Here is a 16,802-nt window from a genome sequence, read left to right as displayed (position 1 = left end):
TTTCTTCCCTGCTGCTAAGCAGCTGGAGAAAATGAAAGTGGGATAACTATTTTTTAACCATAAGAAAGAGATAACAGCTGCAGCTGAAGAAGTCAAAGACTAGTGCTTGTTTTTAAGGAGGAAATACTAACGTGGATTGAATGGCCAATAATATCCAGAACATAAAAAGTATCCAGTATGGCAAAAGTACTTTTGGATCAACCAGCGACTGTTGGTATTGTTCAGCAGTTGATGGTGGAACAATTAAGAATGATCAGATGAATGTTGAAGAGCAAGAAAATAAGTCAGACAATAATGGAATAATTGAGCCAGAGGAATATAAGGTAGGGGAATATGCAGAGGCTCCAGATCAAACTGATGAAAAGTTGGCAGGACTGGATCAAGAAATCATACTCAAGGAATCAGATCATCGTATGAAAATGGAGATGACCCCCATACAAGAATTTGGGGAAGTAGAAGATAAGATTACAAATGGTGATTTAGAGAAATATCTGGACATAGTGTTGATGGAGCTGAGAGGCGAAAAAAAAAGCTTTGGGATTTCACTCCTGGCCTTTCTGTAGCGTTAGCAGATTTGGAGTGAATTCAGAGAATGGTGATGTTGAAGTTATGGTATTGCCTCTGGAAAAGGACTGGAAAAAAGCAAAAATGGAAGGTCCTAGAGGAGATCGGGATACCATTGTAAACACAACAGAAAATAGATTACAGCAGGAAATAGAACTGAATACACAGAACTGGACACAAACTTGCAGATATATAATGAGAAACAAAAATGGAATAATACAACAGGAAATGGAATATAACAAGTAAGAGAACTGAGCATATGAAACTGGACATGAACAAGTGGATATATAACAAGAAAAAAATGGAATATCGGCTCAATGTGTTACATGGACAGATAAAATTATATTATTCAATATGGAGTAATGGTGGTGAGAATTAATAGAAGTTAAATTGAAGGAAAAATATGGTTAACATTTATTAAGAATGACAATTAGTCTTGGACTTTCTATGAGAAAAGGAAATAAATGATTCTGAGACACCTTAACTGGGAGGAAATATTGATTAACAGAAAGTGGTAGATGTTCGCATTGACCCAAGTTTTTAAATAATCATATTCTCTTTTATGTGACTGGCAGATGGAAAATCAGAGTATTTCTTTTCTGTTGCCTTGTTTCTTTTTTATTGTTTTATTTTTCTCTTTTTCTAGCTTCTCTTTATCTCGGTTGTCTCCTTCTTCCCTTTTTTCTGTTTATCTTCTTTGTTTTGTATCTTCTGTAAATGCAACTGTATTATTTAAAAAGTCATTTAAAAAGTTGGAAAGTGGGGGGTTGTTAATTGCAGGTTTTATTTTTTAAAAAAATTCAGGTGTTCATTAATTTAGATAAAGGCTGAATTATGAATACTGTAGATAACTTCATTCAGAATCATAACATTGATGTGTTTTCACAATACATATAACAATGTTCCAATATTATGATGGGATTTGACTTCACAGCTGGTTTATTATTATTATTATTATTATTACTATTATTATTATTATTATTATTATTATTATTTATAAATTTGCTCCCAAGTCCAGCTAGAATTTATGGGCACTTGGAAATACCTCAGCAGACCCCCAAAATTGGAGAATGGCAAGAAAAATTATTAAGTTATGTGGAATTAGCTAAATTAACAAATGCAATTAGAGGGGGCAGTAATAAAAAAATTCATCCAAAATTTGGAAAAAAAATGGGGAATATCTTAAAAGGCAGTGTCCCATGATAAAAACTTGGATTTTTAATATTCTGTACAGATCAAAATTGGGAAACTAAGTGAAGCAGTGTAAAAAGGTATGAGTGTATTAGCCCGGGAGGAAGACAAGTGGAAGTCGGTTTACAGAAGAAGGATGCACATATTGGATTTAATCTATTTATTTGATATATTCGATGTAGAAGTTTTTGGTTATGTATAATTTGTGTTTTAGGTATGGTTTATTTGTTTATATTATTTGTATTGTTTATATTATTTGTATTGTTTTTTTTGTTATATTTTTTATTTTAATCTCAATAAAGAATTTTTTTTAAAAAAGGAAATACCTCAACAGAACTGTTATGACTCCAGCCTCTTAATAAACAACTTGTTATGAAGTATGATATGTTTTAAGCTTGTCTGTTTTTTTATTTGCTTGTTTAATATATATAGTGCCCTGGTTGACTAAGAATGTTGTCTTTTTAAAATAAAAATAATTGTATACTAACTGCTCTGATTTTTAAACTTAACAGACTATCAAAGCTTTTCCTGTGTGAATTCTGTCTTAAATATATGAAAAGTAAAAATATTTTGCTAAGGCACGCAAAGAAGTGTGGCTGGTTTCATCCTCCAGCCAATGAAATCTACAGGAGGAAGGACCTTTCAGTCTTTGAGGTAGGCAGCATTTTATTTGTGTTAGTAGTACTGCAGGCTAGTTGAAGAGTAAGAATGTAGTAAATGTATTAATCTCCCCACCCACAACTATCCGTAATGTGGGTGTTCCTGACCCCCCACCCACCCAAGCGCGCACGCGCACACACACACACAATGTTTTTGGCTCCAGAGGGTACCCATTTCCCATGAGTTATTTGTTGTTCAAGGAGGAACACTTTTGATTTTAGTGTGGTTTTCCATCTTCTCCTGAAAGATTCCTGATTTCCCAAGTAAACCTGTCCCACTATGTTAGAACCCTGGAAGACCACTGATATTGGAAATCTATTTTAACCCTAGCAGAAGTTTAGAAGAATTGTGGTAGGAACTTCAGACCAGTAGTCTGTGTAAAAGGAAATTCTGTATTGTGTAATCTATTGCTGTACAGATCAGGCTATATGGTAAGATAAAGAGTAAATGATGGAAAGCAAGTAAGATAAATTGAAGAAGAAGGATACTCGTTCAATGTACCGTGTTTCTCATATTATAAGACACGTCTTATATTTATTTTTTCCTCAAAAAAACACACTATGGCTTATTTTCAAGGGATGTCTTATTTTTTTCCTCCTCCTCCTGCCGCGGCCGGCATTGCTGCTGCTCCTATCACTGTGTCTTATTTTCGGGGTATGGCTTATATTCCTTGAATGCTTAAAAATCCTGCTATGGCTTATTTTATGGGGATGCCTTAAAATATGAGAAACAGGGTAGAAGCATGCTTAAGAAAGAACACAAGGAAGTATCGACCTTCCCTACGTAAAGAGCAGCAGCTATTTTACATCCTTTGATCTTTCTATCCATGTATTTAGGATCAAAGAAATGTAATTTGTGAAGAATTAATCTGAAAGTGACACTATTTTCAACTGATCTTGGAAACATTTTTTTCATTGAAGATAGTATTTGCTTTTGTATCTACCGTAACAACTTCTGATTGTATATAATACCAAAGTAACTTCCTCTTTGCAGACTTAACACTTCAGAAACTTAGAATAATGTTACTCACTTTATCCTCCATCTAGTACAACGCCTTCAAAACCCAGCAGCTTAGCGTATCTTTAATGATATGTTTACAAATTTGTATCTTTAATTTGAGGGGAATAAACTTTTGTAATGCCACAAATCAAAATTATATTTTACAAGTTACTTGTTAAAAAAATATTAATGGCCTAATATTTAATATAATATTGAGATTCTGAGAAAAATCTGGTTTTGTTCACTTTAAATATTATGTGCAGTGATCCACTTCCATACTTAAATATTAATATGCGAAATTTTCTCCTCCATAGGTTGATGGGAATATGAGCAAAATTTATTGCCAAAATCTTTGCTTGTTAGCAAAGCTCTTTCTGGACCACAAAACTTTATATTATGATGTTGAGCCATTCCTTTTCTATGTTCTCACAAAGAATGATGAGAAAGGATGTCACTTAGTTGGATACTTCTCCAAGGTAAAAGTTTGATCTTAACATTATGAGAATATCTTGCTTTTGTGCCAAAGCAATAACACTGCTGTTTTGGAATGCATAATATCAACCGGTAGCAAACACTGTTTTCTGATTACAAACAAATACAATGCCAGTATCATTTTAAGATCTCTACTATTCTCTGTTGGGCTTTATTTATCATTCTAAAGTATTTTTTCACTTTAGAATGTTTCCATCAGGTGTGACAAATCTCCTGTTTTGTTTGGCACTCCAGTTTTGTTATAGTTATTACTGTACTTGTTTTGTTACTCAGGTAGTATAGCATCACATCATGCCTTTTATTACTGTTTTCTCTTATTGTTGTTTAGTGAAAATTTAAGGTCTTCTCATGAGATTCCACCCCCTGTATACTCAGTGTCTACATTGTCATATATATATAATTTGCTCTAGCTATGTTCATCTTTTAATAATAGTTTGTAGTTTTGACAACAAGTGCTCTCCCCCACCCCAAGTTTTAATTCCAGTCTGTCTTGTGTCTGGTTGTTTATTCTAAATGTTTCTTAAACTGTGGAATGGGACGTGCCACTGAGCCTTAGGCCAATTTCAAGTGGTCCCAGTGCCACAGCCCTGGCCTAGTGTAGGAATGGCAAAGAAGGAGACAAGATAGAAGGTGCATATAAAGACAGCTTGAATAAGTGAGACAGTCTAGGTGGTTTACCGGTAGTTAAGTTACACTGGAGTTTATTCTGAGGTTTTCCTTGTAAAGAAGCAGCCGTCTTGGCTTGTTGATGCATAGTGGTTAGTGGCACAGAGGCACTGAGATTTTGAGTTATCCCTGTTAGTCCACTCATACACGTGGTCTGGATTTCAAGGAGAGTTCTGGGGTGTATTTGCCAGCATGACTTCTGCTCCCTGAAGATCCCACTGCACTGGCATCTTACTGAGTTTGGCTTTGTTTTAGGCAGCCGGTTTAATCTTTCCTTCTGCTGTTTTTGTAGACATCAAATTATATTTCTTTCTGGTCTGTGCCATATTCTGATGGAAATTTACTTGGTATTCAAAGGTGGATGCACCTGACTGTATGAAAGCAGCATGTGTTTCAAATATTACTTTAGATAAGCAGTTCTGTCAGTTAGAAGTATTTGCTGAGAGACAGATGAAATGCTGGCGAAAAGCAGTAAGTTATTTTAATGTGGCCATTACTTATGATCCAAACAGCTGTCTTCAGCAAACGTGTAGGTATCATCTCCCTTTTGTACATTCCTGACACAAAAGTCAGGGCAGCATGAGAAAAAATATATTCTTTCCACTCTCTGAATTTGAAATTCACTCATGCAGTTCCTTTTGTATTTTTCTGTTGTTAATTTCTGAGGTGTCATCTCGTAAAATAAATCTTTTTGGAAGATACATTTGATTTGCTGTCATACTTCACCAGCGACATTACTTTCTAGGGGCTTACTCTATTTTCGTATTGACCTGCTGCCTGTTTACCTTACTGGGCTATTTTACAAAGGCAGAGGCAGGTGTATGGAATTGCCCACTTCAGCAGTGTTTTGACATACTTGATCTGTTTCTCCTTCCCCCAGGAAAAGCTCTGCCAGCAGAAGTACAATGTCTCCTGCATAATGATCATGCCCCAGTACCAAAGGCAAGGATTTGGAAGATTTCTCATTGATTTCAGTAAGTGAATGGCTTTGCTTACAGTCATAATCCTGAGAGCTGCTGGTGGTTATGAGGATACAGCTACATAAAAACTTTATTTAACCTGTTTTGTTGTTCGTTTTTTTATCACCAGATAATGGGCTTTCTATTTCTATTTGTGAAGTGGCAGAAAAGCTCCCTCAAGTGAAAAATCTAGTGCCTCTGTTGTACTGCAGGAAATTGAGAATGTGTCTCTCTGCAGTAATATTAACTCTCAGAGCTATTACGCTGAATGAATTGTCTAAATTGCATTCATTTTGTGCTGCTCATTAGTACAAAGAGAAGCAATTATTTGTGATTAAAGCAAAGGAAGGTGTTAGTCCAAGGCATTCTCTAGTTTCCCAGTCTATTAACATGGAGTACATTTTAGCTGAACAATGCTTATGATGAGAGAGCGTAATGTTTCAATTTATTATTCTTTTTTTAAAGAATGTCATTAACTCACTTCTGAAGTAAAAGCTACTATTTGCTGCACAATATATAAATTGGTATTCAGGGTTTATATCTTGTATTCATCATGCAGTTGCCCATCTGACATAATTTTAAAAATGTTGGAGCTATTCATAATATTTCAGTATCCGTAAAAAAACAATTTGATAAAACAAATAGTATAATTCAACAGGCAAGTGCCACAGCTCAGTGATTTCATTGACTTTTTGAACTGAACTTTGAATTATAGTTTGGAGAGAGGCCATGAAAGCCAGGTTTTGGAAGCCATGTGTTAGTGCACCCAATTATTTTTAAAGCTTCACAGTAAACATATAGCACTGTATGTATGTGGTTGGCTTTCTTCGGTGGAGGGGCATACAAGGTGATTAAGATGCAGATCAAATATAAATCTTAAGAAGGGAGGTAGCAGCCAACAGGATTTCTTACTTGGCAGTTGCCCATCATGAGTTATTGCTTCATACTTAATGTGTTAGGCTTCCTGCTTATGATAGAAGGAGGCAGCCCCATCCCTTCAAGCACCCTGCATCTTCTGCCTCAGCAAGTTTTGGCAGATTGTTGTCACAGCAGGCACCCATTTTCAGGGAGATGTGTGTCCTCAGCAAACTCACCCACTGATACCCCATTTAAGGGAGACAGAAGGACAAGCTTCTCCAAGGCTTTTCTGGTTCCTGAAATTTGCATCTTTCTGGCTTCACTTGACTGGGAGGACAAGGTGTCTGCATCTATTTAAATCTAGATGTCCAGTGAATTCTTCACTCAGAAGGTGAACGAATCCCATAGAGAAGAGTGTTACCTTCCTAGAACTCCCCACCACACTCTCTCACAAGGGATGTTCACGGAGATCTGAACAACTACATATTTTGCCCCAGTGTGCTTTGGCACAGCCCAAGGCACAAGCTATGTTTGGGAAGGGGAGAAGGTTCCAGACTCACTATGTCCTACTATATATTGCAGACAGGGATTCCAACCTTTTACCAACAACACACTTTTCCTTTCCCCCCTCCCACTTCTTCTTTTACATCCAACCTGAGAGAGAGTTCTGTGAAACTCAAAAGGTAGCTCAGTATTTTGTGATTTTCAGCTGGTTTCTTTTTTTCCCCTTTTTTTTTAATGAAGCTGAAGGAGGCTTGGGGTTAAAAGGCCAAGGTTATATTAATATGGGGTGCAGGTGAATTTAAATGCATTGTATCATACTTGTTTCGAATACGAAACAGCAAAGAGTTTCCCAAACTCCTCCCAAAGAGCCTTGCTAAGGCATTGGCTCCCTGCTGTGCAGCATTGCATTCCTGTGACAGAACACAATGGGGACAATGCATTATGACAGAATGTCATTCATAGTGACATCCTTGTGGTGGGACGGGGGAGATGGTTGTTCCCCTCTAGTTGGTTTCAACCATTGCATTGTGGTAGGGGGATAAGGCCAGAAAGATAAAAGAAGAAAAGCAATAATCTGCATCATATTGAAAAGGGTTAGATGAAATTTGTTTAAATTTACTTGCTCTGCCTGAAAAATTACTTTAAAATTCCTATTGTGAAGAATGAATTGAGAATGTAATTGAGGTAGGGGGATATTTAAGCACATCTTGAGTTCTAATCAAAGTTTTATGCTGTTTTTTATTTGCCCCACCCTTTTTTAGCAGGGGGCCAGTCCACTGTCTCTCAGACCTTGTGGGGGGCCAGACTATATTTTGGGGGGGGGAAATGAACTAATTCCTATGCCCCACAAATAACCCAGAGATGCATTTTAAATAAAAGGACACATTCTACTCATGTAAAAACATGCTGATTCCCGGACCGTCTGCAGGCCAGATTTAGAAGGCGATTGAGCTGGATCCGGCCCCCGGGCCTTAGTTTGCCTACCCATGCTCTAGTGGAACAACATGACTGCTTACATAGTTTTTTTTTGGGGGGGGGTCCAAATAAATGGGTATAAGCTATGGTGGGCTTTGTTCTTCATAAGCAGAGGCTTCTAATGTGTTGAAGGGTGGCGTCAGTAAAATCATCAAAATTGTAATGTAGTGGAGGCTTCTCTGGGTTGTGCTGCAAGGCTTTAATAGTGAGCATCTATGTTGCACTTTTTAGGCTTTGCAGAATGTCCATAGAGGCCTCTGGTAGGCTGTGTGACAATATTGACTGATTTCATCAAATTGTAGTACAAGGGAAGTAAGGAGCAACAGCAGCCCCTGGACTTGAAGATCCACTTGTGGATTTATTTATTTAGCCAGTCGCTGTATAGCTAGAGTCCCTTGGGTGATAAACAATTAAAACACACTAAAATCCACAGCACAAAAAAAATCAATAAAACTAAACAGTTGCATGAGGACAGAAATTCAGGAGGGTGGATTAGATGGGTTAGACTAGATCAGGGTTTCCCAAACTTGGGTCTCTAGATGTTTTGGGACTACAATTCCCATCATTCCTGACCACTGGTCCTGCTAGCTAGGGATAATGGGAGTTGTAATCCAAAAACAGCTGAAGATCTGAGTTTGGGGAACTCTGGACTAGGAGGTCTCTGCTCTGCTCACAGAGTTGCCACCATCTGCAGCCATTCCACCTAGCTGAGTCAAAGAGAAAAGTCTCACATCAGGTCTTCCTCTCCCAGAACATTCCTGTAGTGATCACTTTACCTGGGCATTCTGAAATGATTTTTGTTCATTAGTTCATTTACTTTACTTTCCCCTTGCTCACCCGTTGCATCCTGTTCGCAGATTACTTGCATTACTTGTAACTGTAAACTTCCTGAATGGCCCTGGCAGAAATGCAGAATATAGATACAGTAAATGGTTAATAAAAAGTTTGGCTACTCTAGCACTTCACTATGTTTTTCTGGCTCAGATAATGCAGTGCTGTGTGAAGGGTAGATGTTCTGTTTAGTGTGTTAATACTTACAGCCCTTCAGTCTCTTTAGATACAGCAATTACGGTAACAATATTCTGAGGACATGTGCAGCAATCTATTCAAATAGCAGAAAATTATGTTCATAAGTGCAAGGGTTATATGAATTATTTCATACTGTAGGCAGTTCAGATGATCCTTTGGCCCTGAAGATGAGATTGGCCACATACACCAGGCTTACAGATACCCCTGTTGCTCTAGCAGTTGTTTCAGGGTTAGGGAGATACATGCGAGATCTTCCACTCTTAACTTCTACCAATGAGGAGTGGAGCAGGAATCAGATATGAGAACCTGATGCCCACCGTTCATGTTGCCACAGCCAGAATTTGGGTGGCCAAATAGTGTAAGAACAGGTATTTTCGCAAGTACTAATCATTTTCAATGATTAGTTTTATTTCCCCTTGATTTTGTTCCATTTCCCCTCACAATTATCCTGCCTGCTTGTGTTTTCTAATGGCTGTTCTTGCTGCACATCTCAGAAACACGAGTCTGCAGCTTCCACTTTCCATTTTGTGGACTTTCAACTTTAGTGGCACACAGACTGAAAGCTGTAGGACATCAATGCATGTCATTAGGCTGTATAATGAAGCGAAGAAAACCAGCATGGCAGTCCTCGTCGTGGTTTGCATATGTTGCACTAATAGCTCAATTTCTAACTATGCTCATTAATTGACTACCAAATTGAGCTCCATATGTTACTCTTCACAGTCCTGGACATGTGATCAGCTGGAATGAAATTCTGCCTAATCAAGGTATGCAAACAACTTTCAGTACGTATGGACAATTGAGAAAAGTCCTGGGGCTAGAAGGGTGGCCATTGACTGATACCTTTGAGGAAGACAAATAAGTAAATGATGAATACACCTTAAAATACTGTTGTAATTTGGAAATACCCAAAGGCAACTATTTTTAAACAGTCATTTGCAAGCTAGCGAGAACAGCATGTTAAACTTCATTTTTTAATAAAAAAAATTAATTTTTTAAAATTAAACTCAACAATTTAGCTTTCCTGTGCTTATTTAAATATATTACCCAAGTAAATGAAGGAGCGTCTCCACCCCCATCATTCAGCCCAGACATTGAGGTCCAGCTCTGAGGGCCTTCTGGCAGTTCCCTCACTGCGAGAAGTGAGGTTACAGGGAACCAGGCAGAAAGCCTTCTCAGTAGTGGTGCCCGCCCTGTGGAATGCCCTCCCATCAGATGTCAAGGAAATAAACAACTAATCTGACTTCTAGAAGACATCTGAAGGCAGCCCTCTTTAGGAAAGTTTTTAATGTCTGATGTTTTGTTGTATTTTTAATATTTTGTTGGAAGCAGCCCAGAATTTACAATAAATAGTAAATTGCTGATAGCCCACAGCCTATCTTGAAATTGTGGTAAAGATTTGGTTGTGCTCCACGATCAAGTTCTTGCTTAAATAGGGACAATGAGCCATGCCAGCCAAGAGCCTCTTCAACTGCAGTAGGCAATCCCTGTGACAATCCCTGACCCTGTTGAAATTTCCAGGACAGACTAGTTTTCTGGTCCGAGCAGCAAAGTGATCCTTTTCCTGGTGTCCCATGTTCCTGCTTTGCTTCAAGGACCATATCTTTCTGTAGGGGCAGGAAATGGATCTGACTTTATTTATTTATTTATTTATTAGTTGTGGGGTAAGGTTTTATGCACTGCGGTCAAGCTCCTTTCTCCTCACACTGACTAAATCATGGCTTAAAGCTTAATACACTGGGCATTGAGCCACAAATATTTTGCCAAAGAGGGCCATTTTAACTTTCCCTCTTATTTAGAGATATTGAAGTATTAAAAATGACTTTTGTACTGAAGTGCAAGCAGAAGAGTGAATAGGCTTTCCTACCCTATAAAAGCAAGTCAGACCTACAAGTCAGGTTCTGTCTTGTGCTGTCTAGGAGAAAAACTAAGTGGCTCTAGTTTGAGCTAATAAACACAGTTCCCAAATAGAATAATGAGCTGCCAAAGATTGGGACAATGGGATGACTCTGATCAAGAAAATCAATACTCTTTCCCTCCTTAGCATCCCACCAAAGGTAGGGAGAAGAAATGTGCAGCCAGTCTAAGATGACGAAAAGAACGAATGCTTACTTTTAGGGAGCAGCATAAAGCAGGAGGTGATTGCCTCTGTGTGTGTTTTTAGCTCACTCTTGCCTTTGCAAACTGCTTGGTTTCATCCTACTTGCTCAAAATGCCATTTGTATTGTATAGTAGACAAAGGAAAACGTCAATGAACCAAAATTAGCTGGGTGTTCCTTCATGCAAAGGTAAAATTTGTTGTAATTTTTTGAGATTTGAGCTATAGATGGTGCGGATAGGACCTTCCACTCAGTACATATGATTCTTTCGATTCTGAATGCAAACTGGGCATTGAGATGCTGAGTGCACATAATGAATCAACTTTCTTTGTCCAATCATTTTCCGGGTGCTGCTGCTTGTTGTTGTTGTTGAAGGCTCTGAAAAGAATGAATGGTTGGTTACTTGTTTTCTGCTTTGTTCTTCATGCTTAGATTTTACTGGTTTTTATAAAAGGACAGGAAATGTAAAAATAGTTTCTAGATTTTGAAAACAAAACCATAGCATGTAATACTTTCCTGCAAGTACTCCAAGTCAGACCCCAAGCAGACTGATGCCTGATGACCAATCGTCTTTCTTACTCCTGCTCATTATGTTGAAGCAACCTTCAGATACACTTTCTCATTCTGTGACATCGTGTCTTCTTTTAAAAGAATATGAACAGGAATCTACACAACAGTTTGGATGAATGGCAGAGAAACAATTTTTTAATGGATTGTTCTCTGAGAATGTAGATGTCTTACCTGGCTGACACCATGTTCATTAAAACTCCCAATGACATTAACTTGGGACACTACCCATTTTTTGTGACGTGATTGTGATATACCAGTGTTCATTCTGCTGGCGCTGTGTGCCATGCAGTGAGTGGGTAAAGCACAAACGGAGAGAAGCGAGTTGCCAATTGTAAAAAAAAAAAGATACATTGCCACCCACTTTATCACTAATTTTTTAACATTCCAACAGTAGAAGCACTAATGAAAAAGGGATACAGATATCTTGTTGAGAGATTGGTATTTAACTGTGTATTTGTACAGGGGGCAAACATTGCTCATGCATTTCAAATTTAGACGCAGCCTCTAGTTTGTCAAATATAATCACTGGTGAAGTTGATACAGTAGGATTTCACCTGTAACAATAGAGTCTCCAACTCTATTGGAGAGTCTGAGTGTCTCCAACCAGTGTCATCAGTTTTGTGCTTAGGTCATAATTGCTTCAAGTCTGTCTTAGTGATGGGGCATGCTCTGTATCAGAACAGATGGGAACATGTGGAGTGATTTGCTGGATCAGAACTCCCACCTATTACTTGTCAGATCCCTATCTCGATCCATTTCAGGCTGCTTTCAGATCTAGTTTCAGAAACAAATCAGTCGGGTTATCTTTTATCAGGGGAGGGACAAGGGGGTGTATGACCTTGTTGCTCTTACTTAATCTCTCAGCAGCTTTTGATGCCATCAGCCATGGTATCTTCCTGGACCAGCTCTGTGGTATGGACACAGTACTTCAGTGGTTGCATTTCTACCTACAGGCCTGTTTACAAAGAGTGGCATTGGGCGACCGGCGTTGCTCACCTGGCCTTTGCACTATGGGAGCACATAGAGTGCTATCTTCTGTGATGCTTTTTAACATCTACTTGGGAGCTGTCATTAGGAGATTTGGAGCAAGGTGTCGCCAGTATGCCGATGACTCAGCTCTATTTCTCTAACATCCGAATCAGGTGAGGCCGGGCGTTCCTGGATCAGTGTCTGGAGTCAGTGATGAGGGCCAGTAAACTGAAGCTGAATCCAGGCAAGATGGAAGCCCTGTGGATGAGCGGTTCCCAAGTTCAGGAAATAGGCCAGTTGTCTGTCCTTGATGGGGTTGCACTTTCCCTGAAGGAGCAGGTATGTAGTTTGGGAGCACTCCTAGATATAGGAGGCACAGTTGTCCACAGTGGCCAGGAGTGTTTTCTCCCAGTTTGGGCTGGTACACCAGCTACAGCTGTTCCTGTACAAGAGTAGCTTGCCACAGCGGTGCAGGCCTTGTTAACCTTTAGAACAGGCACCCCCAAACTGTGGCCCTCCAGATGTTTTGGCCTACAACTCCCATGATCCCTAGCTAACAGGACCAGTGGTCGGGGAAGATGGGAATTGTAGTCCAAAACATCTGGAGGGCCGAAGTTTGGGGCTGCCTGCTTTAGAATGAACTATTACAATGAACTCTACATAGAGCTGCCCTTGATGAAGATGGTGAATGCTGCAACCCAACCTTTGGCTTGAACAACCCCACATCAGCATATTACACTGGTGCTGAAAGCTCTGCACTGGCTCCCTGTATATTACTGAGCTAAGTTCAAGATAATTGCTGTTAGTGTATGAAGCCCTAAATGACCCAGAACCAGGCTGCCTCCACATACATCATTTTATTTGTAAACCGCCTTCCCGTAGTTAAAACCAGGCTCAAGGCAGCTTACAACACGGACAAAATTACATAGTTACAAATAAAGCAAAAAACATCACAAACAATAAATAAAACCCATCAAAAAGTACACAACCAAATCATAACAAGATTAAAAATAAGATACAAAATAATAATAATAATACAGTGGCAAAAAAACCCAAACAATGCCCCAACCCAAGATTCTGTTGAGCTGTCTCAGCGTTTGTTGCTGGAGTCAGTTAGGGCCCCACCATCCCAGGCTGGATTGGAAAAGTCGTGCAAAGGAGGTCTTTCAGGACTCGGGGACTGCCTTGTCCTTTATACTAGACCACTGTGAGCATCTAAAGAAGCCCTCTTGACCATCCTGTGGCAGCCACATGTTCGTTCACCTTCTGCTTAAGTAAAGTCTTTCAGCAGTATTTTGAACCGCTACTCCTATTGAAATTAGATGAGCACCAGCAATTCTGATCTTTTGTCAACTGTTAAAAACATTTTTGCTTCCATCAAGCATTTTTAGAGAATTGATTCAGTTCATTGTTTGTCATTTGGTGCTGTATTTTATTTTATTGTCCTTGGTATACTCCACCACGATACTTTTCTTAGTAGTTGGCAGTTTATAAATATAAATAAAGCTCAAGAACATCAAATTTTCATTCAGAACCAATACACCACTCCATTTGTTTGATCCCCTTTAGCTCTTTCCAGACAAAACACGAGCTGTAACCAAGACTTACAACTCATTTGCCCAGGTCCAAACTATGGCTTAGCTCATTAAATCACAGAAATAAAATCACCTCCATGGATCTGTATGTGAGTGTTGTATGTATTGTTTTATTACAAAATGTATGATATCATAAATATTGTCCTAACGTAATAGGAGGCATACTTTCTTATGTTTGATGTGCTGTATAGACATCTCAGTTTCTTGTATAATATCAAGTAAAGTACTGCAAACACCAATATGAACACCGCTTCTAAAGAACTGTTTCAGTTTTTATATATAACTTTGCAGTTGTCAAAACACATTTAGATCCAGTGGCACCCCATTGTCATGTAGGTCTTAAAGAACTTGTTGCTTTTTAAAGACAACATTGAATCCATTGGGTTCATTAGGGCAGCCAATCACTTTTCAGTCATGGGTGGCTGATATTTGTGAATAGTGTATAATTGTCTTGATGAACCAACTGGGCTGTGAATGTCATTCTTAAAGATACATGGCTAATTGGTTCATCCAGATAGTCGGCAGTTACAGAACCAACAAAGGTTTCTATCTATGCTGGTTGGACTGTCACGTGAGAAGAAAGAAGACGTGCTTTTGGAATTGATGTTGTCTGCTACCAATTATAAATCTTAAGGTAATGACCAGCCTAGTATTTTTGTGTTTTATGGTTAAAAATATGCAGCCATTTTCCCTACATGCCTATCTCTGCTTCTACCACTCTCCTGCCCCTGCTCCAAGACAGGAAACTTAAATGAGGATCTTAGTGGTTGATCCTGGGAAATAGTTTCTGACCGAAATCAAGAGTTATGTTGTGTTTATGTGTCAGATGCTAGATAAAGGGAGGCATTTCCCATTGAATGGGTGCTAATGGCCCACAAACATTGCAGCTTGCCAGAGAGAATGATTCCCCTCTCTTTCCCCATCCCTGTGTTATTCTGAGGGGTTCTCCTAGCTCCCCCCCAACCATTTTCGGGGGTGGGGGTGGAAGATCCATTGTGCAAACAGATGTCTTTTTCCAGGGCTTCTGCTGATAGGGGCTGTTAGGCAATTTCCCCCAGAGACTTGATTTTTCTGCATAGGCTTTTTTGTGAATTGTGGGAAATTTTAACAGCTGTATGCAAATATTTTGATAGTTTAAGCCCTGGGAATAGAAATGGGCCAGAGCAGGGTATATCTAGCTAGCTTTGAAGCATGATAAACTGGATGTCAGATACCATGTTAAAGTTAGCATTTTGCAGAAAGTCTGCATTGTTTATCTGCTTGTGTAGATTGCAGAAGAATTTTATCACAGATTAAAAAGTTAATGATAGTAAAATGAGCTGCCCAGAATAGTTGCATTAATGAGTTTTCTTCAATTTTGTTCTATTCTAGCCATAGTGCTGCTTTTCTAATTGACTAATCCACGTGATGAATGTAATGAAATACAGTATATGGGAGGGTATGGAGTTCACTGCATGCTTTGTGAGCATGGAAGCCCTAGATCTTATTCTTGCACTATTGAAGCATTCTGGATGACAGAACAGGTTGAAGCCTTTGTCTGAGATCTGGGAGGACTGAAATTGAGATCCATAGCTCCCTTCTTCACCCCAGTCTGTCAGCTTTGATAGTACGGAGCTTAATGGATCTTTTGGTCTGATGAAATACCTTTACATTTGACAGATTAGTATGACAAAACTAGGAATTCCATGGTGATCTGGATTGATCTTTCTAATTAAGATAGGTGATTGGGCTAGATTGCTAAATGTTTGTTCCTCTGGCTAACAGCTTGATTACAGACTTTAAAAATATATAGACCTCTGGCAGTCTTGGTCTAATGCCATATATTCCTTTGAAGAGAAGGCACCAGCTTCATTTTGTCTTGTAACAAGCAATTGTATCTAACAGTTGTCTGCTGCAGACATAATACTGTGCTCATTAAAACACAGCCAGCTTGGCTATTCTCCAATTAGGCTATAGATTCTTGAGGAATCCTATAGGATTAAGGATATCCATTGCTTAGACAAGATGGATATTACAGCATTGGAGTGATCTATTTAACAGGGACATGTTGTACTTATTTCAGATACTTCAGGATAAATACACGAGCATCCAAGATCAATGTTTTTTATTTACCTGCAACTTAGATCAATTATTTGGAATCTTTTTGGTAAGTTTAACTTAATGGATGTAACTTAAATCACACAACCAATTAACTAATGTATGCTGTAAGTAAATTGAGCCTTGTAGCTAATGTGTTGTTGCTTTCCGCGTACTTAGGTTGACATTTGTGAAGTTGCAAGTGCTAGAGAAGAAGCTGCCTTCCTCTGTAGGAGCAGAAAGTCACAAAGTGTTGTGGTACTTTGTTGTACTGTGAGCTTCTGAAAGACTACTCCTACCTTCCTTTATAAGTCCATAGTAATTCTCCAAGCCCCAAAGTAGGAAGGTGGTGAATTTTGTCCAAAAGAATCCTACAGGCCAGAGTGCAAATTTGGGTAGCTATTTATAGTCTACAGAATTTCAGTTATTTTGAAGCAGGTTATATTTCCTTTAAGCAGTACAGTTCAAACTTTACACCTTCGGGGAACAATTTCTACATTGACTTTTCTGCAACAGACGCCTTGTACATTGCAGAGGATTCTGAGACATGTTTTAGTTCATGCAGATAATTAGGGCACTGGCCAAGCCTCTTGGGC

At 38.8% G+C, this 16,802-nt stretch overlaps 1 protein-coding gene across 16 annotated transcripts in view; it reads left to right on the top strand.

Annotated features, from left to right (window-relative positions):
- The window catches only part of KAT6B (lysine acetyltransferase 6B), an 80,482-nt gene that overhangs the window by 47,810 nt on the left and 15,870 nt on the right, over nt 1-16,802 (top strand). For all 16 annotated transcript variants that reach the window (XM_035137469.2, XM_035137471.2, XM_035137466.2 and 13 more), the window contains 3 exons: nt 2,268-2,409; nt 3,729-3,890; nt 5,453-5,546. In XM_035137469.2, the coding sequence (XP_034993360.2) occupies nt 2,268-2,409; nt 3,729-3,890; nt 5,453-5,546 (398 nt within the window). The remainder of the gene's footprint in view (nt 1-2,267; nt 2,410-3,728; nt 3,891-5,452; nt 5,547-16,802) is intronic.

The sequence above is a fragment of the Zootoca vivipara genome, chromosome 5, assembly GCF_963506605.1.
Source record: "Zootoca vivipara chromosome 5, rZooViv1.1, whole genome shotgun sequence".
In the NCBI taxonomy this organism is placed as follows: Eukaryota; Metazoa; Chordata; class Lepidosauria; order Squamata; family Lacertidae; genus Zootoca; species Zootoca vivipara.
This window is presented reverse-complemented; position numbering and strand designations above follow the sequence as displayed.